Raw genomic sequence first — 23,923 nt, forward strand, 5'->3', positions numbered from 1 at the left:
ACGAAAGATAAAACCTGGATGTGGCCCACCAGCAGGGCTCAGTGGTTGAGTGTCGACCTATGAACCAGGAGGTCATGATTCAAACCCCATCAGGACACATGCCCGGGTTGCGGGCTTGATCCCCACTAGGGGGCGTGCAGGAGGCAGCCGGTCAATGATTTTCTCTCATCTCTGAGGTTTCTATCTCTCTCTCCCTTCCTCTCTGAAATCAATAATAATAAAAAAAAAACCCACCCAATTTATATGTATATATAAAAGAAAAACCTAGATGTGCAGCTGCCACGCATTCCATAGATTTTACTGTTTCCTGTAGTTTTCAAAGCTGGTACACCAGGCCAGCACAAGAATGCAAAAAGCGAGTCCCACTTATTCTCTTGCTTTGCAATTCCCCCACTTGCCACGTGTACGCAGGAGAGAAAAAACAACCATTACCCACCGTGCTAGATTTAAAAGCATTTAATGACATAGCATATATTTCACAGAGAGGGCAAAAGTTGAGAGGTACAGGTCATACGACTGAGCACCGGGCCCGAGTGACCACCTTCCTGCTCAGGCCCGGCCTCTGGAGCTCATTCCTATCGATGCCATTGTGATTGTGCGGTAGGATGAAAATTTGTCATTACAACCGTTACAGTGACAGAGAAATGCACACTATGTATCAAAGAGCAAGGTAATGAAGCAAATTATAACACAGTGTGGCCACGCACGAGCAGGTAACCATTAGAGTAACATTACTTTGTCCAGTAAATGCTTCAGTTCCACTTGTACACTTACCAATGATTTAAAGGGTTTATTATACATCTAGTTTTATTATACTTTGTACTAGAATTATCTCAAACATACAATATAATGTATTTCAGCAAAAAAAAAAAAAAATTGAAATTACAGATTATTTAAAACAGTATCAGTTTTCTATTCCTTTCTTGGATACCGACATTCTTGACCGTCGTCACAGGTGATGCAGAAAAGCCGCATGTCGTGGGTTAGTAAGTGCTGCCGGATACGCACGGTTTGGTCTGTAGAGTTAGCATGGAGCTGCACTAAGGCTGCAGCGAGATCCTAGGACACGATCTGCCTAAATCAGCATCAGTCCCATCGCGGGCGCTTCTAATAGTCAAAACTCAAGGTAACCACGGGAGTGAATGGCAGAGAATGGTGTCAGGACATTGGTACATTGTGTCTCTGGAGAGCACAGGAAATATTGTTTTAAGCACCGCTGCCTTGCATACCAACAGCACTAGAGGCGAGTTATTCCCAACACAGCCTCACAAAATTGAGGAACAGTTTAAATATTGAGATCTAATCTATATAATTTCATTAAAAAAATCTGGTCTTCCCTCTGCACCTCAAACTTTTGTAACTTGGAGATAAAGTATTTAGGTGTATTTTCCCCCCAACCCACCCCCAGAAATGCTCTATAAATTAGAAAAAAAAAATCAACCACATTGAGGAACATTAGGCACAGAGAGTAATGTGTTGGTTCTGAGCTTGCATGCTGGAATTTCACTGAAAAGGTAAGAGAAGGGCAGGAGGTGAAGGGAAGGAGTTCACTTCTTTTTGCCAAAAAGGCTGAACCGCTTCTCTTTGTCTTTCTCTTTGTCCTTCTCCCGTTTGCCGGGACTGGACTCGCTGGTGATGGTGACGACACTGGTGGGCAAGGTCTGCGCCCGACTGGATGCTGGCGTGCCCTGGGTGCTGGCGGACACCTCGTGCTTATCAGCGGAGATGGCAGAGGAGATGGCCTGGATCCATGTGTTCATTTCCTCCTGGACAGAGGAGGCAAGGGGGAGACTCAGCTAACAGGGATGGGCACGAAACGCTCTCGCTCCAGCGGCATGACCGCCCGAGACTTGTCAGTCGGGAGGCTTGGGAACAGGGCTGACTCAGGGGCAAGCAGCTCCCAAAGGAACTGCTGCTTTGTCAGGACCATGGAGTGACCATGGTTTAACTCTCACGAGAATTCGGTGTACAGTGCCTGAGGTCAGCCCTCTAGTATATGGCCCCATGACGTTGGAGGAGCTGGGAGTCTGGTCTCCATCTGTGAGGTATCTATCCCTCTAGTAGTTGCCCCCCTTTTAAAATTTTATTTGCCCAGTTGGCGTGGCTCAGTGGTTGAGCGTCAACCTATGCACCAGGAGGTCATGGTTAGATTCCCAGTCAGGGCACATGCCCGGGTTGTGGACTCAGTCCCCAGTGTGGGGCGTGCAGGAGGCAGCCAATCGATGATTCTCTCTCATCATTGATGTCTCTCTCTCTCTCTCTCTCTCTTTCTCCCTTCCTCTCTGAAATCAATAAAAAAAGTATTTAAAATTGTAATGTATCTGACACATAAGACTGTAAGTTTAACGGAAGCTTTTCCCAGTTTAAAGCACTGCGCATGCTGTTCTCTCTCCCCCCGAGGTGGAGCACAGCCATGAAATAGGTGGTTGAAGGCAGTGGGGTGCCGTCGGGAGGCTCCTGACTGGGACACCTCACTGTGCCTCACCCGCTGGGGGGTGGACTTCAGGATCTTGTGCTAGCTGCCCCGCCACGGCAAGGACAGATGGCACTCCCTGCCTCCTAGATACACAAGGACCGAACACCCTCCCGTGTTAGTGACCATGGAGACCAGACGCCAGGCGCCATCACTGGCCATTACTTATATGACGAACATTACACGTAGAGCTTATCACGCCACTTTCAAATCAGACATATTCGAGAGAACAGAATCTTAGAAACTTACATCGTCTTTGGCTTGGAAGAGGTACTCATTTCCATCATTTAGTCTGTAATTTGAAGGAAGAAAGGAAAGTCACAATATAACAAGGAAAAAACATCCCCCAACTCCCACATCCTCCATGGGATACAAACAGGCACAGGAATCAACCAGAAACGCCCGTGCAGACATCACCAACCGCGCCCGGGACGCGCACAGGCCCAGCGGGGGCCCCTTGGACATCAAGAAGCCATGCAATTGGGCTAATATAATTTACACAGGCAACGCGGTGTTTCAAACCACTGGAAGGATTACTTTAAAAAGTCCAAATGAAGCAACACCTGGCTTCGTTGTGGCGAAGACCACCTGGGTGCCTAACCACTGCTCTAAATTGAATTCAAGAGAAAGCTCTTTAAAATTTATAAGCCCTTTTGAAATTCTGCTGCTAAGCTTGCATCCCTCACATTTACAAGTACCGGTTCCTGGCCTGGCTGGCATGGCTCAGTGGTTGAGCGTAGACCTATGAACCAGGAGGTCATGGTTTGATGCCCCGTCAGGGCACATGCCCAGATTGTGGGCTCGATCCCCAGTGTGGGGCGTGCAGGAGGCAGCCCATCAATGATTCTCATCATTGATGTTTCCATCTCTCTCCCCCTCTCCTTTCTGCTCTGAAATCAGTAAAAATATATTTAAAAAAATAATAAAAAACAAGTACCAGCTTCTGAACAGACACACAGAGACAGTTTCTGAGACTTCTCCTCTTATGCACGTCTCAGAGTGAAGGAAGTGTCCTTACAAGGCCATCCCTGTGACGCCAAGAAGCCGCCGGCCTGGAGGGCTTACTCCTTTGCTCCACGGCTGTCACCAGGAAGGGGGCACTGTCGGAGGGGCGGAGGGCCAGTGCCCTTGCCAATGCCCCAACCCTCTGAAGCTAGCAACAGCGTACAGAGAGGGAGGCAGCTGGGGAACCCGCTGCCCATGCCCGTCTCAGAGCGCGCAGTGTTCCGCGCCCCGAAGCTCCAGGGCCCGTCAGCAGAGCTCAGGGAGCCACACCGTCTGAAGCTCATTTGTAGTCCTTGGCCCAGTCCAGCTGGCACGAGACACAGAGACTCGGTTACGGGGGTAACCGAAGCCCAGAGCTTGTCAGATCCCACAGCAGCAGGTCAGAGAAGCACCGAACTAACAGCCTAACCACTCACACACATACTTTTTACGTTTATAAAAGAGACGATGTTTTCCTGCCCACTTGCAAGCACCACGCAGAGCTTCTGGGCTTGGATCCACTGTGGGGACGTGCAGGGGTTCTGCAGGGCAGGGACACGTGGAGCGAGAGAGTTCCGGGGCAGCTGACATCCGGGGCGAGGCACAGGCACAGGCCCTCCTCCTCCCCCTCCCCCTCCCCCTTCCCACCACAGGTAACTCAGAGCAAAGAATAGCGGCTCCTGAGTCCAGAGAAGCGGAAAAGATGGGGAAGCTAGTTCTCTAAGCTTCCCTGAAATGTGAAATGTGAGGGGCTCGCCTGCTCTCAGGGAACAGTGACGTTTGGCTGCGCCATCGACCACGGGGAAGCTGGCAACTGGCCAGCCCCCAGGACCCCGACGTGTGCCACACCCGTGTGTCGCTTGGTTGGTGATTTTTTTAAACTGCAGCGGAGATCACAGAGTCTAAGAAAACCAACCCCCCGAGTGAGAATAAACACACACCCAACTCTCACCTGAGTTTGAACACGTGTTTCTTCTTCTTGTAATCGAGGGCCACCTCACAGATGGCCTCTTTCAGACTCACGGGGACCTCGCTGTGGTAGGGAATTCCGGAAGCAGCTGTCTTTGCATCTTTGTAGAAACCCATTTCTTGGTTATTTATGACACAATAAACATTGTGCCAGGACCTGAGCAATAAAGAAAGGAATGTCAAGGCTCGACACCACACACCCATCGAGAACGAAGAGTCTGATGAATACGAACATGATCCTCATACCACGTGCGGCGACTGCCTGTTGAAGGCCCCGCCTAAATCCTGCTAAAACTAAACAAATGGCACAAAATGCCTCTGCGGGGGGCGGTTCCTGGGCAGGGCACATGCTCCTACGGTGGTAGGTGTTTGAGGGCGACTCCTCCCTCTGGATTTGGGGGAAAACACAAAGGTGCTACTCAGCAAGGGCCCTTTGGGCTCTGACGGGCAAGACTGGTGGGCGTCTGCGCTCGGCGGGGACCCCGCCTGCGGCAAAGGGCACCGGCCGGGCTCCGGAGAGGCCTGCCTCTCCTCAGCTGCTCGTCCTCCTCAGCTTCACTCTACGTGGTTGGCAACCTCCCAGGGGGGCAGGCCCAGGGCCACTGGTACGTAGGGAACCTTTGGGTCAATCAGAAAAAGGTGGCCTTTCTCCTGTGATAACACGCTGACTTTGTTAGAACACCGGGCTTCACAGCCGTCTACGCGTATTAAGTCAGTGTTGTTCTCCACGTGGGTGGCAGCTCTTGGATGGACTGCCTTGTCCAACAGGGACCCTGTACCATGTGCACCTGGCGGTCCCAGGCAGTCGGGTTTACTGGTTAAGCACACGGGCTGTGCAGTCGGATGTGAGTGACACCCCAGCGGTGTCATTGACTAGCTTTCTACACAGAGTAGGCTTTCTTAACCTCTCAGGGCCTCACTTTCCTCACCTGTAGAACAGAGATAATGAAAAGTAGGTCTATTGGGAGATGATAAGTACAAAGACTGGTATGGAGATAAGGCAGGGGAAATGGTGACTGTTTCTAAAAACCCCACAATGAGGAAAACTATAATGAAATCATTTCTCTTCAGGGAAGCCTCAACCGCAATCTAGTAGTCCCTCTCAGGATGAGCCACTGAGGTCTAATTTTGCTATTTCCATGCATATTAACTCTTTCTTGCTCGGCCGGCGTGGCTCATTGGTTGAGTGTTGACCTATGAACCAGGTCACGGCTTGATTCCCGGTCAGGGCATGTGCCCAGGTGGTTGGCTCGATCCCCAGTGTGGGGCATGCAGGAGGCAGTGATCAATGAGTCTCATCATTGATGTTCCTATTTCTCCCTCCCTCTCTGAAACCAATAAAAATACATTTTCTTAAAAAACAACTCTTCCTACTCAGCAAATACGAGGCATTCTACTCCCCCTTTCCAGGGCCCGTCCTGAGAACACGTTGCCCAGGAAGCTACGCACAAATCAACTATGCGAACTCGCACTCCCCTTTCCACTCGAGGTGGACCCGCCCCGGCCTTTTCCGGGCTGACTCCCCGCCTCGCTCGCCGCTGTACCTGCTGGAGGCTTTCTTGTTGTGGGCCTCCCACTCGTGCTTCCGGTTCAGAAAGCCTTCCATCTGGGCCGAAGGCATCTCCTGGGTTCTGGCCGGCAGGGTGGCGGCACTCTGGGCCGGGAGGGCAGTCTTGGCTTTGCGATCTGAGGTGGGGGAGGGGATGGGGCTGGACTCTTTGGAACTTGTCCTCTGTTCTGCGGCGCCATTGACCATGTCGCTCGTGTCCGCCGTGTCTGCCATCTAGGGACAGCGGAGAGGCTATTCAGCTAACCCCGTGACTCAGGGGGGGGAACCACATACGCTCCGACTCGCACACATGGCTGTGTATAAATGCCTGGCACAGATCGAGGCAGTACAGTAAAACCATTGCACATCCCACAAAGCCAGCTGGACACCAAGGACATTAGAAGGTGGGAAGGGATTAATGCCCGCCCGCTTGAGGGAAATGAGAAAAGCGAAATGCCAGTATGAGTTTTACTGCACTCTCCCCTCTGATCAATCCATTTTCTCTAATGCAACTCGGATCCATTTCCTCTCATGGTTACTTTAAAACAAAAGGACAACGGTCACAATCACACGTATTAAATATGAGAGAGTGGACGTTATACAGCAGCCACCTTACAACCAAGGACGCCACCAGGAGGGCTGGAAGTGTAAGCGAAAGGGCATTCACAAACAGACCGAGAGACAACTCTATCAGAACTACACAGCATTCCCCCAAGGTAAGACAGGAAAGACCTTCCGCTTCTGAAAATGCTCTCCGGCTCTCCTCCCCCTCACCCCCCAAAAATACATCGTCATAAACACATGCAGAAATTAGGACGACAATCATGCACTTCACAGCTACCATCCCAGTTAGACTTTGGAACTTAAGAGCTGGAAGGAAATGAGGCAAGTCAACAAACATCAATGGAACCACATCTGCCGAAGTTGTATCGTGAGTGGGTTGTAGTTTGTGTTAAAGGAGCTGGAAAAGCCAATCACAGTCACTCAACACCACACGGCTATTTACCCCCAAACAAAGACAGAACCAGGGCCTTCCCCATCACGTGCTGGTGGATCGCGGTGCCTTGCTGCACTGAGACGAGAAAGCCCAGGTACAGCCAGGCTTCCAGCGGCTCTGGCCCTTCAGGCGGGAGACGTCTTCGGGAGCTGTTCCTTCCCCAGCGCATTTCTAGTGTGACCCTCACGGCTTTGCGGCTTGGGAAATGCCGTAGGGTCTCTCTCGGGTCATTAGCGCTTTCGGCCTGCGTGCCGTCAACTGTGTACCATTACCTGTAGCCGCCCTCGGCTGACACGCCCAGGGCGTGGGATTAGCGAGTTACTAAAGCTGGGTGTGGCTGACACTTTAGTGGATTACAGACAACCTGGCTCCCCTCGACACGGACAGACATGGAGGTGTCAATGGCAACGGTCATTAGCTATGTCCCCCACCACGGCTGCCCAGAACCAAAATGACACCCGACCAGCAGCGACACCCTCCACGGGATACACGGAGACTGGCCACCACGGCTTGACCACTCAGATGTGTCAACTCTCAGGAACGGGACCTCTGGTTTCGGTCTCGTCCACGTGGGCGGGAGCCTCAAATTGATATTCCGTCTACACAAACTATCCTCAGGGCTTAGGGGGCGATTAGAGGCTATGCGATTCAAGGGTGTTTTTGATTGGAACCCTCCACCCGCAGAGCGATATGGAAAATGGATTCTTAGGGCGGAAAGGCATGGGGGGATGGGGGTGCACGGTGGCTATCCTGGCCTTCCTGTGGGCACTGCTTATGAAGCAGGCGGCTATTTAAGTAGTTCTCTCTTTCGCCTGAAGGGAGAGATGAAGGAGGGGAAATAACAAAAAAAAAACAAAACCCCGAGTCAAAGGACAGTGAGTGGACTTTGAGGTTGACAAATCTGTTGTGTGTGTGCTTCCGGGGAATTTCCGGTGGGGGAGGAAGGAGGAGTTTGGTCTGGAGGCCTGTGCCAGGCGTGAGTCCAGGGAGACATGGAGTTAGTGTGTATAGAAATCAGGTTAAAAAAAAATTAGTGCTGCAGGTGTGACTCCAAAACTGCGAGTGACAGCGATGACCTGGGCGGAGAGAAGTTTACTTAAAAAAGGGCTGCAATTGATTGGACTTGGTCAGACTTCCAGGGGAAGGCCGGGGAAGCCTCTTCGGGGGGTGGGGGGAAGATTCTGCAGCAAAAATTTTTTTCTTTGGAGTTAGAAGGAAAGAGAAAACCCCAAACCAGTATGCAGAGATAATTAATGTTTATGCAAATGAATCACTAACCAACAAGAAAACAAGAAAAATAAAAGGAACAAAATGAATTTTAATGGACATGTGCTTAAGCATGCCAACAGACAACACACCACTAGAGACAAACATCAAAAGCAAATCATAGTGCTATGACCAAACAGTGGGTACACGTGATCACACCCTCCCCCTGCCCCCCCTGTTGCTTCGCTTTAGCGATTAGTCCACAGTGCTTTAGTGGCTGGTACACCTGAGATATTTAAATCAGAAGGTGAACACAAATGCAACGTGACAGCTAGTAGCACAAGAAACACCCGATTGGTTTTCTAAGTGCACGAAGCAACACTATTTTCAAGTTCATTAACTTGAGTCTCTGCACCATAACTCAAAAGAATGAAAAGGCCTTTTCTCCTTCCAATCCAGTCCAATTGGAATTAAAGATTTGTTCTGGCAAGCTACAATTTAAAAACCTAGATAAAAATAGTCACAGAACACATGCCAAAAACATCATAGCACCACTTTCCTGTGTGCTTATGTGGTTGTTGTCATTGTTTTTTTTTTTTTTTTGGTGTTTTATTATTATTATTTTTTGGTCTTTTGAATACAAAAAGCATAAAATTGGGCATTAGTCCTGATGATACAAAATTTAAACATATATATGGAAACATCACATATACATATAGGTCAATGACACATGAACTTTGGAGCCAGAAACACACGTCAGGGCTCCCTACAAGACCAACGATAAAGCAGTGGCTCTTCTCTACAATGGAATTTGGTGTGTATTAAGGCAGAGACCCAATAATGGTGCACACTACCCCAGAACATAAGAAGCTTGGCATCTATCTATATACCCATCTACAATCACAGTAGATAGGTATGTACATAGAAATAAGGAAAAACAAACAAGATGCTATATGATGTTATCCTGACAAAAGAAAAAAAAAAGACATGCATCATGAAATGAAAAGACAAATTAGACTTAACTCATGGAGAACACATATCAAAACAGGTTTCTGATTCCACTAACACTAAGTATGGCAAACGAGCAAGTGAATGTCTCGTGAGGCTGTGCTGTCACATGGATCTGGTTTTGTCTTGATCAGTACCAGGAAATCACCTCTTTCATTAGCGTTTATTCCTAAGGAACAGAATCCCCGTTAAAACATTTTCAGTCCCTGCTGGTGGTCTGACAAAATGCCCTCCTAAAAGACTCCTTATTAGAGAACTCCACCAAAGAACGTTATTTTCGTCAGAAAATGAAAAGTGAATCCGTAACGAGACGTGCAATGGGGTTTCTGTCTATAGAGACGCTAACATGACTTCGGAAGCCAGGAGGCTTGCAACTGCTCCTGGGGGGGTCCACCGCGGGCAGCGTTCAAGTAATCAGGGTGAACCAGAATGGCTTTTGCTCCATTTGTTGGAAAAACTGAAACAGTTTGACAGCCTGAAGTCATTGGCTGAGGGCCCAGGCCTGGAAGTCCGGGAGGCGGGCTGAGAACTGCGGTCGCCTGCGGCATCCCGGTGGTGCCCAGGGTGACCGAGGCCAGGGCGCACCACCCTCGGCGGGCACTGCCAGGAAGCCTGGAGTTCTCACCTCAGGACTTGGCAGAAAAATGTAAGGGAGGAACTGGTTTGTAAAAAGTAATAAACGATACGAGGGTCTCAAACATTTGAGATGCTGCACCCAAAAATTCAAACAGCTTCCCAAGCAGATCCAACTTCCTTTTTCTTTCCTTGTCGTTTTCAATAAATGGATGCGCCCTCCATGGAATGTCACACCGCTGACGTTAGGTTTTAATCTTAGTAGTACTTAAAGTCTCCTTCCGCATACACGGGCCTTCCTAATTGCCAGTAAACTATTGCAGGTTAATAACATCTGTAAAGGGGCTACATATAGTGCAGTACCGCACCCTGTTAGTATAACTGGGTATGCCATACCTTTCGGATTCTAGCTTTCTTCTTCATTTTGCTGTAATCTCATTAAATTGCAATTACTCATGTAAGGCTTTTGCTGTAAAATCTCAATAAAGTAAAAAGCTCACATAAATAAACAAAAAAATAAGTATGTTGCTTTAAGGCAACTGAGCATCCCATCAGTTAAAAGACTCAAATAAACATGAATTAAACGCAAACAAATATGAAACCGAGGAAGGCTATGAATTAAGTAAAATTGTAACACTGTGGGTGAAGTGGAAGCCAAATGGTCAAACCATGAGGATTTGGAAAGAGTGGTTCTTGACAAATGGTAGTGAACTTCACAGTCCGGACCAGGGCTGGTCACTGGCTGTCCGTCTGCTATTAAAGTTTTTGTAGTTTTGGTAGGTTTGAGAGCGGTAACTAACCCGTGGAGATCCCTGTTCAGCCGGCAAACCATTCTGGGAAACTTGCTCTCCTTTCGAAGTATCCCTGTTGGGTGGAGGGGGAAAGAGGACAGGGGAGGGGGGAGAAAAGGAGAAGAGGGAAAGAGAAAACAGTAGGAAAGAATGGAGAGAACATCAGTCACTTTTATTACAGGCTTTCTCTTCGAAAAACACATGCAACCCTCTTTTGCACAATTTGATTTCTTTTAAAATCTTTCTAAGTGTTTCACACCCACTCTAGTCGGGGCGGGAAGACTGCAGGCCCACCCTCCCCACAAGGCAGCACTGGGTTTATCACGGAGCTCTTACCACGGCACAACAACAGACTTTCGGAAGCAGAGCGATTTCTGTCCTTCATGGGAAGTCACCCAGAACTTTCAAAAAAGCATCTCCACAAAATCACTGGCAAGAAATCTGGGTGGTTCACTCCCTCCATGAAATCTTATGGGAATTCTGAGTGTGTGTGTGTACTCGTGTGAGCACCTATGGGCAGTAGAGAGGGCACTGTCTATATCCCCTACTGCCGCCTACACAGCAACGTGACCGTGGACAAGCCAGGGGTGCCTACACAGACCCTAACAGTTCTACAGAAGGAAGTAACAGGAAGGACATGGGGTTAGGCCGGCACACACAGGCTTAGAAAAGATGCTCCTCCCTGCACCTCACCTGCCGCTAACGCTAAGGCTCCAGGGCCGGGCCGGGACTCACCACTGCTGCTGGGACTCGGTGTCCTCAGAAACCTTTGTGCTCGGCTCGGGCGAGGGCGGCCGCCTTTTCCTCTCCTCTTCCTCTTGCTGCCTGCGCACCTCCAGTAGCTCCAACTGAGAGAGAACAAGGTGGCGTTCAGCAGGGCCCCGAACTCTGCCTCTTTTAAGGAGAGGGTTCTAGATGAACTCAGGAAGTCCTGGACGCCGAGTTTTCTATCCTGGGTCACAATGGCCAACTAGTGGCTCTAACATCCTAAGCAAAAGGGCATTAGGATCACAGAACTACAGCCACAAGTCCAAGCGACAGGAAACGGGATCAGTGATGAAACAGGTCCATTGCAGAGGCTGGTAGAATTCCCAGGAGTTGTCTGTATGCCCTGGGGACACTGGGCTCAGTTTCTACACAAACCGGCAGCTCTCAACTTGGCTTAGGAAGCAGGGCCATGCTGGCTTCCCATCAGAGCTCAGACACCACTGAGACAGTGCAGGGGTTCTCAGGCTGCTTGTGCGTGGCAGGGATTGGTGTTCAGCCAAAACCCAAACACATAAAAATTGGAGTGAAAGAGCACCATTTTTGTAAACCATAAAGCAGGGGTCCTCAAACTTTTTAAACAGGGGGCCAGTTCACTGTCCCTCAGACCGTTGGAGGGCCGGACTATAGTTTTAAAAAAAACTATGAACAAATTCCTATGCACACTGCACATATCTTATTTTGAAGTAAAAAAACAAAACGGGAACAAATACAATATTTGTATTTGCATGTGGCCCGCGGGCCGTAGTTTGAGGACCCCTGCCATAGTCGGTTTTCTACCAGGAGCGCAAGTGTCTTGGGGGAGGAAACACCAATGAACAGGCCCTATTAAAGGCCTTTATGTTGGCAGAGAGATTTTCAGGAACGGTGAGGTTTTCAGTGGTCTAGGATCAAGCTGGGATGATGGGAATTCTAATTCTGAAATTCTGAAGGAAGCTGCAAGGCTATGCTCCCTGGTAACCCAAGCTGCTGGGAGCCACAGGACGAAAGACGGATCAAAGGAGAAAAGCAAACCCCAATCCATCAACTCCCAGGCAGGAAGCTATCAGAAGTGACCTTAAATCCAGGTGCCTAGGAAATGATGGAGGGGTGATAGCCCCAGAGTCTCCCCAGGTTCTGAACCAAGATAGCCACCCATTTCAGGAAGATCCTGGCTGCTTTGAGAAGCAGAGGAATGATGTGAATTCCCGGGTCTAGCAGGCGAGCATTTTCGGAAAAGAGGCTGCCAGGGGGACCAACAGGCCAGGCACCCGGCGGCACGTACCGTCGTCAGCCTCTCCAGGGCGGAGAACCTCTCATCCCAGGTCGCTGCAGACTTTTCGAAAGCCTCGTGGCGCTTGATGAGCTTCTCCACCTCGTCCACGCTCTGGCCAATTTCCCGGCTGGATAGGTATGGCTCCTGTCCGAGCAGCCAGGCCTCGGCCACACTGGCGTCCCTCGAGAACTGATGGACTTCCAGAACTGCACAGGGTACCGAGAGTGAGTACGGGCCAGCAGGGGGCCTAGCAGCCAGGGGTGGCACTGCCCTCTGCTGGCAGCTGCCTGCACAACCCGTCTATAGTCTAGATCAGAGCTGTCTAAATAAATGTCAAGTGAGCTACCCATGCAACCTTAACTTTTCCAGTAGCCACACTGAAAAGAAACGGGGGAAATTAATTTCAAAAGCGTATTTTAGACAAACTGACATATCAAATTGTTATCATATTCAACATGTCATCAATATAAGTAATTATTGATATCTTTTCTTCTGTCTTTGAAATCTGAGGTGTATTTTAGAGTTCTGATACACCTCATTTTGGACCAGTCACATTTCAAGTCCTCAAAGGCTACCTGTGGGCAGTGGCTACCACACCAGACAGCCCAGGCCTTGAAGGTGCTCTCTGCTCACTGAGCCTTCTCGAGTGAGATAAACCTCAGATAAACCTGCAAGGAATTCAGTCTACATACAATCAGACAGACTATGCCCGAAGGAGCAGGCATTCACAAAGCACCCTTTTGGGGGTTGTAGTTCTTTTATGGGGAGGGGGGTGGAGGGTGAGAGGGCGGGAGGGATACGGGAGTTTTATACAAAATGGAGATGATGTGGGCTAAGGCTTTTGCCTTATTCGTTCTGTCCCTCCGCACTTAGGGAAACAGTGTGACGTCCACTGCAGCTGTGCGAAGGCAGGTGAGACCTCGGCTGTGCTGTGGTGGACATTAATTTTCGTACATCTCCAGCAGCAATGCTCGGGGCTACGCAGGTAAAAAATGGACTGCAGGGAGCATCCGTGCCCCCAGGAACTGCCGGTGTCTGTCTCCTTTTGTCATCCTGGTAGCCCCCAACCAGGCCACAAGGAAAGGTGCCACCACTGCACCAGAGACCTGTCTCCTCACCACATAAGCTGGCGCCCACTCCACAGGGGGTGCAATAGGGGTTTTGCTGAACTACACTGAACCTGCCCTGGGAATTCTAAGAGTGTACAGCAAATCCTCATCCAAAGAATGGTCAAAAGTGGGATTTCCTTTTCGCAAGAGGGTTCTGGGCACAACAGGGTGAGGTGGCTTCCCCAGGTCTCCTACACACCTTTTAGAAAAGGCCCTTGGATTCTCTTTCTCGGAAGCAACCCTGGGGTCTGAGGGTTGGAATAACACCAGGACAGGGCCCAGAGCCCAAACACAGAACGGCAACATGTACAAATAATGCTGAGTTGGGCTACTGTTAAGAGCTCATACCAATTATTAAATGTTATTCCCAATACTGTATATTATGCCCTCTGTGATTTCACATATTCCTCTATAAAAAGAGATTAAGAGGAGAGTCCATCTCAGTGGGTCATTGTGGGAAGTAAATACAGAAAAACCTACGAGACACTTAGGATAATGCCTAGTTCCCTGTAAAACATTTACAGTTGTTAACTTTTATTTTATTTTGTCCTCGCCCTTCTAAGAGCACCAAATATAAGACCTAATCAGGCCAACTTTCTACCTCCTCAACTCTGCAGTAATAATTTGTGGGTAGTGGGGGGACCTTCCTTCTGTACTCCCCCAGAGGGACACCCAATTCTGCCCTCCCCATGCTGTTCCCAGAACACCCAAACCCCACTCACAACAGGAGGTCAATCATGAGGTGAAGAAAAACAGCCTCAGGGAACTACTGAACAGTACTTAGCACGGATGGTGAGATAGGGCATTAAAAAGGGGAGCGTTTAGAATTCCAAACATCGTTAAGTGATAACATCACATCAAATCAACTAAAGCAGGAGAATAAATTCACATACTTTCGAGGGACACCCAAAAAGAGCAGAGAGAGAAAAACCAAGTATGTCCTTACTCAGTCTTAACCACTCCCATCGGTCTTCCCACTTGTCAATCATTTCTTTCCTCTTCTCCGTCAACTGCAGTAACTTTTCCTTGATCTGTGAGAAAACAGCACCAGGGGGACATCTTAATAGAATGGACCACATCCTTCCGGTTTCCCCTTGACAGGCCACTCCACACACGAAAAACACACTTTCTGTCAAAACCATCACTGAGCCAGGAAACCCCTGGGAGAGCAGAGGCAGCAGGAGGGTGGGGCGGCTTTGTCCTGAGGCCAGCTCTGCACTGAGTCCCTCCAGCCTCGGGGCTCCCTAGGCAAACACTTCGGGAGGGAGAGAGGGACAGCAAGGGGCCAAGCCCTGACCTCTCCGGGAACTTCCAAACCCCTGACGGGGCCACACACAGACTAACCAGCCACCTCTGTACGACCGTTATCCTAACTGGAAGTAGCAACCGCCACTGAGGAGCAAAGGGATCGAGGGCACATGCGATGGCGAAGGGGTCACCCGGGAAGAGTACTGATGACGCTGAGAGAGGCCGAAACCTCAGCCTGGGGCCCTCAAACACTGTCTGCTGGGCCTCGGATTTGGAGTTCCTGGCTCTGCCCACAGCCTGAGTAATTGTTTTCTACACACACAGGAAAGAAGCAAGAAGTTCTGGAATATATATAAGTATGTGCATATGTATGTATAAATGTACATGTGCATTTTTCTCTGTGGATACATACACACAGGTACATACATACTCACAAAATAAAGTCATTGTACATCTTAACACAGCTGCAGTCACCCCGGGACCCCGAAACAGGGCACCCTACCTCCTCAGATGCATAGTGCTTTCTCGCCAACAGGGATTTCCCAAGTTCAATGCAGGTTGTGAAACTGTCGTTACGAGCATCAATTTCAGCTTTGATACCTTGATGATTATTCATCAATAGTTCAACAGATGACACATCCCTAAAATGGGACAAATAATACCCCCTTTAGGAGATCAAGCTTTTCAAATAAATGGGTTGGTTTCAAAACACGTAATTAATTAGAAGGAAACTGCTTGATGGCACGATTTACCTTGAAGGTCTGAGTCACAGTCTGAGTCACAGGAGCTAAAGTGCGACGACAGTATAATTCAGGACCAGCTAAGTGTGCTCTCATTGGTGTGTGTGTGTGTGTGTGTGTGTGTGTGTGCGCGCGTGCGCCTGAGTAATTCACAATGGCTGCCAGGCACATGCTGGAAAAACGACTGGATTTCTGTTCAAACTTACTGTGAAATGCAATTCAGACTCTTCAAGAAGGTACAGAAGCATTAACGTGTGTCCCCAATCGTACCCAGTGAGTTAGCTGCCAAAGGTTCAGCACATGTGTGTTCAAAAGAGCAGCTGGTATCTCCCTCCTTCTCTGGACACGGAGACACACAGAGCGGGACCAGCTCAGAAACCAATGGCTGGTGGAGCCGAGAGCTTCTCATGAGCCAGAACCTAAGCCTGGGAGTCTGATCTAGGAAATACAGTATATACGTTATATGTGCAATACATATATTTTACACCCACGAGCACATTATATTCCATGTATTTCTTCTCTTGGGACGTGGCTCATTGCTCAGTGAGGTGGGGGCTGGAGCTGACAGGGGTGAACTGGAAGCTATGTGCCTGCTTGTTCATCTATGAGCTTCTCTTCACTGCTTTGCATGAGACAGCCAAAGGGAAGATACAGAACAAATATTAATCATCTTACACCATGGGAGCAGATGCAGGGTTAAGAGACTCCTCCAGCAATTGTCTATGAAAGGGACAGAGTGTTTTTAATCTAACGGACAGATAAAGAACTCAGAAAAGTCCCCTCATTTCAATGACGAGGCAGAGCTAGTCATGCCCAAGGGCAGGAGAGCCTGGGTGGGTGTGAAACGTGGGGGCAGGTGGAGGGAGAAACGGGGCGGGCCTGCCAGCGCTGGGCCCCTCACTCCCCGGCCAGTGCGTGCGGGAGGCAGCGGAGGCAGTGCGGCTCCCCCCACACGCCTCCCCACCCTGCTCTGGCCTCGAAGCGTCAGGCAAGGCCCCAGCTCTCTCGGGAAGATCCCATCTACACATGCCCAGGGCCACTCGCTGGATCTCCTGCCCAGGAAGCTGGCGCGTTACCTGGGCTTCTCCTGGGCCTCGATCTGCCGGATGACATCCTCCATCCACAGCATGAGGTCCCGCACCATGCTGAAGAAGCGGAACTTGTCCCCCGTGTCCACCAGCCGCACCCGGCGGCCCTCACAGGAGTCCAGCAGGGCCTTCCAGGCCTCCAGGACCTCGTTCTCCCGCTTCTGGATGTCATCGGCCTTGTCACCCGCGTAGGCTGCCTGGAGGCGGGCCGCGTCCTCCTGCAGCTGCCTCACCTGCGGAGTGACGGGGTGGGGGGGGACAGCCGGGTCAGAGGCCGGGCCTTGGCTCCATCACCCCACACTTCCGTCACACGTGCGCCCCACACCCTTCGGTTTACACACCAAGTCACAATGGGTCCCCCGACCCCGGGAAGCTCACAATTTCATCAGGGAGATCCGTCACCAACCCCAAGGGCACTAGAAATGTACTGAAGGACAATATTAAGTTCTGCATAAACGATGAAACAAATGAAAGGCTACAGCACGGTCCCCCGGAGGTGGCCAGGGACGTAAGGATGATGCAGAAAACACTCGTCTTCAGGGTAAAGACGATGTTTTTATCACGAGAAACTGCCAGGAAGAGCACTTTGAGAACAACTTTTTCTACGGCTGTTTGATGTTGCTGAAAACAATCTATGTGCCATCTCTAAGAGCTCGCACAACGGGACCGTTCAACTTGAAAAACATAAAAATGCAGCATCTAACGTAGTTGAAAAACAACAACAGACTAATGTCAAAGAAGGTAGAATTTTAACTAGGCGAATTTCAAAACCTAAATGTCAAAATCTTTGCAAAAACAGGAAACGCCAATGGGCCTTATAAAAAGAGGCCACACAGAGATACTGTACTTTGTTATCTATTAGTTCAAGTTGGATGATTTACCCCCAGTGAGGTAGTTCCCTACCGACAGGACAACGGCCACAGCTCCTACAGGAGGCGAATGGCAGCAGCAGCAGAGTTAGAAAAGCAACTTTGATTCTAGCTTCTCACTTTGGGGACCTTACCCTACACATTCTTGCACACTTAGGAAATGAAATGCACTTAAGGTTATTTACTGCAGTGTTGCCTGCAAAAGCAAAAAGACTGGGAACACAGTCCATGCACTGGTTAATGCACGCGGGCCCTTCCACACAAGAGGGCCTGATACAGCCATGAAAATATCCGGGAGGCTCTGGCACTCAGCCGACCCACAGCGGGCCCTTTCACATTCTGCATGACGCAGACCCTAGGCCGCTCCATGTATCTCTTTTAAGCATTCCCTCAACACCATCCACCCCCGTGGTGGCAAAGCTGCAGCACTTCTGCCGGGAGCCTCAGCTGTGACCCCCTCTGCTTCTAGAAGGGGGCGAATCGAGGGCAAGTGAGACAAAGGCAGGGAAGGTGGTCCCTCCACAGAGCAAACCCCAGAGCCCACAAGAGAACGGTAAGGCAGATGTGCCAGATTAGGGTCGGCCCACGCTGAACCTGGCTCCCTGTCTTATAAATAAGGATGCCCCGGCACACAGCCATGCCCCGTATTTCCACACTGTCTGTAGCTGCTTTACGCTGCAATGGCAGAGCTGGGTAGCTGCGACAGGAATGGTATGTCCCGCAGAGCTGAAAAGATTTACTATCTTGGATTCTACCGAAGTTTGCCGGCCCCTAACTATATGATCAATGTGCTCTTAATAGACAAGAACAAAACCCCCAATAGACGGAGGGCTGGTATCTACAATAAAACTGACTTCTTCTCTAGGACCATGAAATCTGGGGGGAGGAGGGAAGGACACAATTTATTTTCCACCTAAAAGACTGAACAAGAAACTGCAGAGATGAGTGAGTTTCCTACAGACTCTGACTGTTATGTGGTGATCGCTGAGTCAAGCACCTTTCAACCAGAGTCTCAGTGTTAGCATTTCACACTGGGGGAGACACCAGGCATATGACAAGGTCAGAACCTGGTTTTCCTTCTGTGTCATGTAACGCAGGCCCTGGTTGATGGAAAATAACACGGTATTATTTTGGAAACGATTCTGGATAGATATGCTAACATGATACAAATTCTTGTTGAGAAGGTCTATTACTTGCAAGTGTTTTGTGTGTGCATCTGGCTTATTTTAATCACGAGGATGTGCCTCTAAACAATGTCTGCAAATGCAGCAAATGCAGAACTTTCGGACTGGTAAGTTAACGGAGCATTTTCATATGCGCGCGTGCACGCACACGCATTTAACTTAGGCCACTCTTTGAGGCATGTTTTGGAGTCCAGGAACAGCGAGAGATTCCCGGAGATGCACAAAGATGCTCTGGAAAGAGAAAGGCCCCGCCCCTCGCCCCGCCCCCCGGAAGGCTCCGCCACCCACCTGAGTGCCCAGGGCCTGGATGTCGTGCTCGAACGTGGTGTGCATTCTCTGCAAGGTCTCCACCGTGTTCTGGTCTCTCCCCAGCTCCTCGGGGAGTTTCTTGTGCTTGTCCTGTATGCGCCCAAAGATCTCCTTGGCGTCGTGGTAAAACTTGTGCAGTTCGTAGGAGGCAGCGAGGATCTGGGTTCGTGTGTCAATGAGCTCCAGCAGGTCGGCCCAGGCTTCGTTGAGCCCGTCCTTCCACTCGGCGATGGTGGCGGCGTCCGAATGGCCCGAGTTGATGAGCTCGTCTGCCATGTGATTGACTGTGTCCACGCGCTCCTGCCCAATGTTCCCTGTGTCCCGAGCAAATTCCCGGAACCGTTCCTGCAGCATCTGAAACAGAGATGAGCGTAAAGAAATCAGTGAGACTATTGTGGACATTTTACTTCTTGATCACACGAACGTCCTTTGGAAAGAAACAGGAGTATGGATGACCTGGCGACAGGTCTTAAGCTCTAGGACCTGTTATCAACCGGAATTCCTTCCCATTCATTCCCTGGAGCCCGAGTAAGGCACCGGCTCCATGTCCTTCTTCCACTGAAAGGGGCACAGAGAGGTTAAGCAACCAACTCAAAGTCGCCCAGTGACAGAGTGGAAATGAAATCCCATGACCTTGGCGTACAGGGCGTTTTATCTGCTTGCAGACGGCCAACCACACAAGTGGATCACCGCACACCCGCCCGTGCTCTGCCCCAGTACTTGCCGTGACGTGCTCGTAGTCCTGCCCCAGCTCGTGCGACCCTGCGACCACCTCCCGCTCCGCGATCCACTGCTCCAGGTCGTCCACCTCCCGGTTGAGCTGGAACAGCCTGTGCCTCTCGTCCAGCTTGCCTCTCCGCTCCTCCGCCAGGTCCTTCAGACCCGCGTACAGCTTATCCACTTTGGACTGCCTCATGCTGATGCGCTCACTGAAAGGGGGAAGGTGGTGGGGGAGAAGGACTTAAATGTCAAACTTCCTTGAGGCAGAAAACAAATGGGGTGGGAAGGAAGCTCTGGTTAACCTATTTAACCTAAAATATAAAATAAAACTCTCAAGTTTGACTTCAATTCCCAGAAGAGCCAACATGTAAACAAGACGTAATTGAGGCCCAAGGCAACCTGACATGATGGAGGGAGAGGCTCTGACTGTACTGCTGGCTCTGCAGGTCAGGATTTCCTCTGACGTTGGCTCTGCAGGTCAGGATTTCCTCTGACGTTAAAAGTTAATGCAAAATCCAGGAGCCGCCCCACATTCTCGGGTACCATGCAGCCCAGGGACAGGTGGTACCCCTGAATGGCACACGCCTGTACCTCTCTGGGCTGTGCGCTCGGCCCTGGGTGAACTGCACCCCCCTTCCTCCCTTTATCCCCAGAATGACTGTCTTATAACAGGAAAGCAGAGAGACGCGGCTTCTTGGTGCCTGTCCCTGGACGCCGGGAAGGCCCCCTTCTGGGAATCCTGGGCATGAACACCCGAGAGACCCCCTCTCCAACCTGCCTTGGGTAACGCACAAGGCCTATTCCTCTCCTGAGTCAGCTACAAACACAGAAAACCTAAAGTGACGGCCACCGAAGTTAACACAGGAGCCTGGCATAGAGCTGGGAGTGCCACACGCACCTCTTCTATCTTCTTATTGCTAAGGCATTCGAGGACTAGAGGTGTGTGAGGCAGGAGGTGGTATCTTTTGGTTCTTCCCGGAGCCCTTTTACTTAACAGGTCCACTTCTATCTACTAGCGACTACTAGTAATCACACTACCCCATTCCTCTCAGAACTAGAAATTACTTTCCTAGAATGACGACCTTTTCAACGCACCGGTAGGCGCTTTGATAATGTATCTGTGCAAATCACTCTGCACTTCTGACTCCGATCACCAATGGTCTTTCAATAGGGGCCTGACCAGGAGATAATTCACTGACGAGAGCCATTTCCTACCTAACAGCTCACCCTCCTACGCAGCATAGGCCTACTGGTCTGTTATCAAGATGCTTCTCAAAGGTCTATGGTGCCAGGTACTCAGATGAGCACCAGCCGCAGCTTGGGCACGGGTGAAGTAAGAGGCCCTCACTGGAGAACTGGTAGCCCGGGCTCGCCTGGACAAACGGCATCACCTTTCAGGATGGCTGTCGGCCACCAGGGCCCGGCTGGTCTTGGAGAGCTGATGCACCGTCTCCGCGTAGTCCTCCACCGCCTGCTCCAAAATCTGGTGCTTCTTCAACATGGAAACGGCACTCTGCTCATCCTGCAGAGAGATGCCACCACCGTTCCCTCAGGCCCAATACCACCTTAGCGGAGGCAGGATGCCACGCGATGGGGCCGGAGGGAAGACTTGGAGAAAGAAAAGCCCAGAAGCGAGACCTGGGCAGCGGAACACAGAAGCAGTTCAGGAGCGTCAACATGGCCTGGCCGGCGTGGCTCAGTGGTTGAGCGTCAACCCATGAACCAGGAGGTCGCGGTTAGATTCCTGGCCAGGGCACATGCCCGGGTTGTGGGCTTGATCCCCAGGGTGGGGTGTGTAGGAGGCAGCTGATCAATGATTCTCTCTCATCGTTGATGTTTCTATCTTTCTCCCTTTCCCTTCCTCTTTGAAATCAATACAAATATATTTTTAAAAAAGAGTGTCAGCATGAACTAGACCGTGTGAAGGACGAACGTGAGGCGAGGGGATGACTGAGACCCTCTGAGCAGGAAGGAAGCCCAGGCACAGCCAGTGTGTGCTGAGGCTGACTCCTCACAGGGTCACAGACTCTGGAGCCTGGAAATGGTCGCAAATGGTCTTAGAAGTATCACGTGTATGTTATAAAACTTACTGAGCATGTAAGAAGGGTTCTGGCAAATTTAAATTATAAAAAAAAGATAGGACGACCCATTGTTAATGACATGCCAGGATTCAGACAACAGAATCCCAGCCACCTTTATGCACCAGGGTGCCCCATGACACGCAAAGGCAGCAATGAGATGTTCCACCAAGACATGGCCATCAGCAAAAAGCTCGGGGAAGAGGGGCCGGGTGCGTCCAGCTTCCTCCCTGGGGGGCTGGACCCTCTCACCTTGGCCTTCTCCTCGGACATCATGTACAGCTCCTGCTCACTCATCCACGCCTCGGCCTCGGCCGCGTCGAAGTAGTACTGCTGGGCCCTCTGCGCCTCCTCCAGCCGCCGGTGCCGCTTCTCCGTCTCCTCGATGAGGAGGCCCCACAGCTGCCGCAGGTCGGCGAGCCTCTGCCGGATGGCCTCGGCGTTCAGGCTGCTGCTGTCGGTGACGATGCTCTGGCTCCTCTCGAAGATGTCGTCGATGCGAGGCTGGTGCCCCTGGATTTCCTTCTGGAGGGTCTGTGGGAGCAGGAACACTCACCAAGGTTTGCTAAACAGCAACAGCGTGCTGTTTACGCCAAGCCGTGAGGGCCAAGGGGCACCCGCCAGCCTTCAGGCTCTCTCCCACTCTCCGCCTTCTCACTGGAGCAGCATTTGCCAGACTGAGGGAACCCGAGCAGAAATGCTTACCTGATTTTTCTTTATCAACAGCTGCACGGTCTGGAGGTTGTGGCCATGATCCGTGGAAGTGGCCAGAGGCATCCTCTCTCCAACCCACAGCTGGAGAATTGTAAACAAGTGGTCAGGGCCGCGCAAAGAACAAATACTTGACGTGAGCAAGTACGGCAGGGAAGAGCAGGGAAGCAAGTGTGAGAGGAAGTGTGTTCGATCCTCCTGGAAGGCTGTGGAGGAGCCCGCCCTGCTCTGACACGGGGCATGCACTGGCTCCCAAATCTTGCCCCATCCTCAATGCCCAATTTACTGAGTCCTCATGCTTAATCTTAATTTTTAATTTTTTTGCTCTTGCCCTGGCTGGTGTGCTAAATGGTTAGAGCGTTGGTCTGTGCACTGCAGGGTCCCGGGTTTGATTCCCGGTTAGGGTACACATGTGGGTTGCAGGTTCATCCCTGGCCCCAGTTGGGGCATGTGTGGGAGGCAACCAATCGATGTGTCTCTCTCACATCGATGTCTCTCTCTCTCTCTCTCTCTCTCTCTCTCTCTCTCTCTCTAAAAAGCAATGGACAAAATATCCTCAGGTGAGGATTAAACAAAAAATTACTGTTCTTGGGTCATTAAGATACTCAAGCCTGGCCAGCGTGGCTCAGTGGTTGACTATCGACCTATGAACCAGGACATCACGGTTTGATTCCCGGTCAGGGCACATGCCCCAGTTGTGGGCTTGATCCCCAGTGTGGGGTGTACTGGAGGCAACCAATCAATGATTCTCTCTCATCACTGATGTTTCTCCCTCTACCTTCCTCTCTGAAATCAATTTAAAAAAAAAAAAAAAGACACTTGAGAATATCTTTATAAAAACCGGACAGAAAAATGGAGCTGCATTGCATGTGAGCAGGGAAAGAACCCTCAGAATGTACATGACGTCGGCCTTGAAAGCTCGGCTCACCCACGAGGCTGCGGTGAGACCCACCAAGAGGCCGGAGCCCTGGCTCCAGAGAGGCCAGGCCCGGAGGCGGACAGGAGGGTCTACTCACGATCTCGTCCTCCACGTCCCTGTTGAACTGGTGGATCTCCTTGGAGGCCAGCAGGTTGTGCTTCCGCTCGTTCAGGGGCTCCAGCAGCTCCATGAACTTGGTCTGCACGGTGAGGCGCTTGCTGTCCACCTCGTCGGGGCTCTCGCCCTCCTGGCTCAGGGCCTGGGCCTGGCTCTGCAGCTCTTCGATCTCCTTCTTCCGCACCTCCATCTGGTTCTCCAGCATCTGAGGCCAGAAAACAGACCCCCTTTCAGCCGGAGACGAGGGCAACTCGGACCGTC

The 23,923-nt window shown here is 50.6% G+C and overlaps 1 protein-coding gene across 1 annotated transcript in view; it reads right to left on the reverse strand.

The window, feature by feature from the left end:
* Window positions 1-441: 441 nt before the first annotated feature.
* Window positions 442-23,923, reverse strand: part of SPTBN1 (spectrin beta, non-erythrocytic 1) — a 124,428-nt gene continuing 100,946 nt past the window's right edge. Inside the window, 16 exon segments of the mRNA XM_023746789.1 lie at window positions 442-1,766; window positions 2,723-2,765; window positions 4,410-4,583; window positions 5,971-6,209; window positions 10,560-10,623; window positions 11,286-11,398; window positions 12,580-12,776; window positions 14,626-14,710; window positions 15,430-15,568; window positions 16,744-16,988; window positions 19,097-19,471; window positions 19,842-20,046; window positions 21,229-21,359; window positions 22,168-22,449; window positions 22,621-22,710; window positions 23,643-23,867. Coding sequence (XP_023602557.1) covers window positions 1,548-1,766; window positions 2,723-2,765; window positions 4,410-4,583; window positions 5,971-6,209; window positions 10,560-10,623; window positions 11,286-11,398; window positions 12,580-12,776; window positions 14,626-14,710; window positions 15,430-15,568; window positions 16,744-16,988; window positions 19,097-19,471; window positions 19,842-20,046; window positions 21,229-21,359; window positions 22,168-22,449; window positions 22,621-22,710; window positions 23,643-23,867 — 2,826 coding nt within the window. The 3' untranslated portion in view covers window positions 442-1,547.

The sequence above is a fragment of the Myotis lucifugus genome, unplaced genomic scaffold (genome assembly GCF_000147115.1).
Source record: "Myotis lucifugus unplaced genomic scaffold, Myoluc2.0 scaffold_6, whole genome shotgun sequence".
NCBI classification, from domain to species: Eukaryota; Metazoa; Chordata; class Mammalia; order Chiroptera; family Vespertilionidae; genus Myotis; species Myotis lucifugus.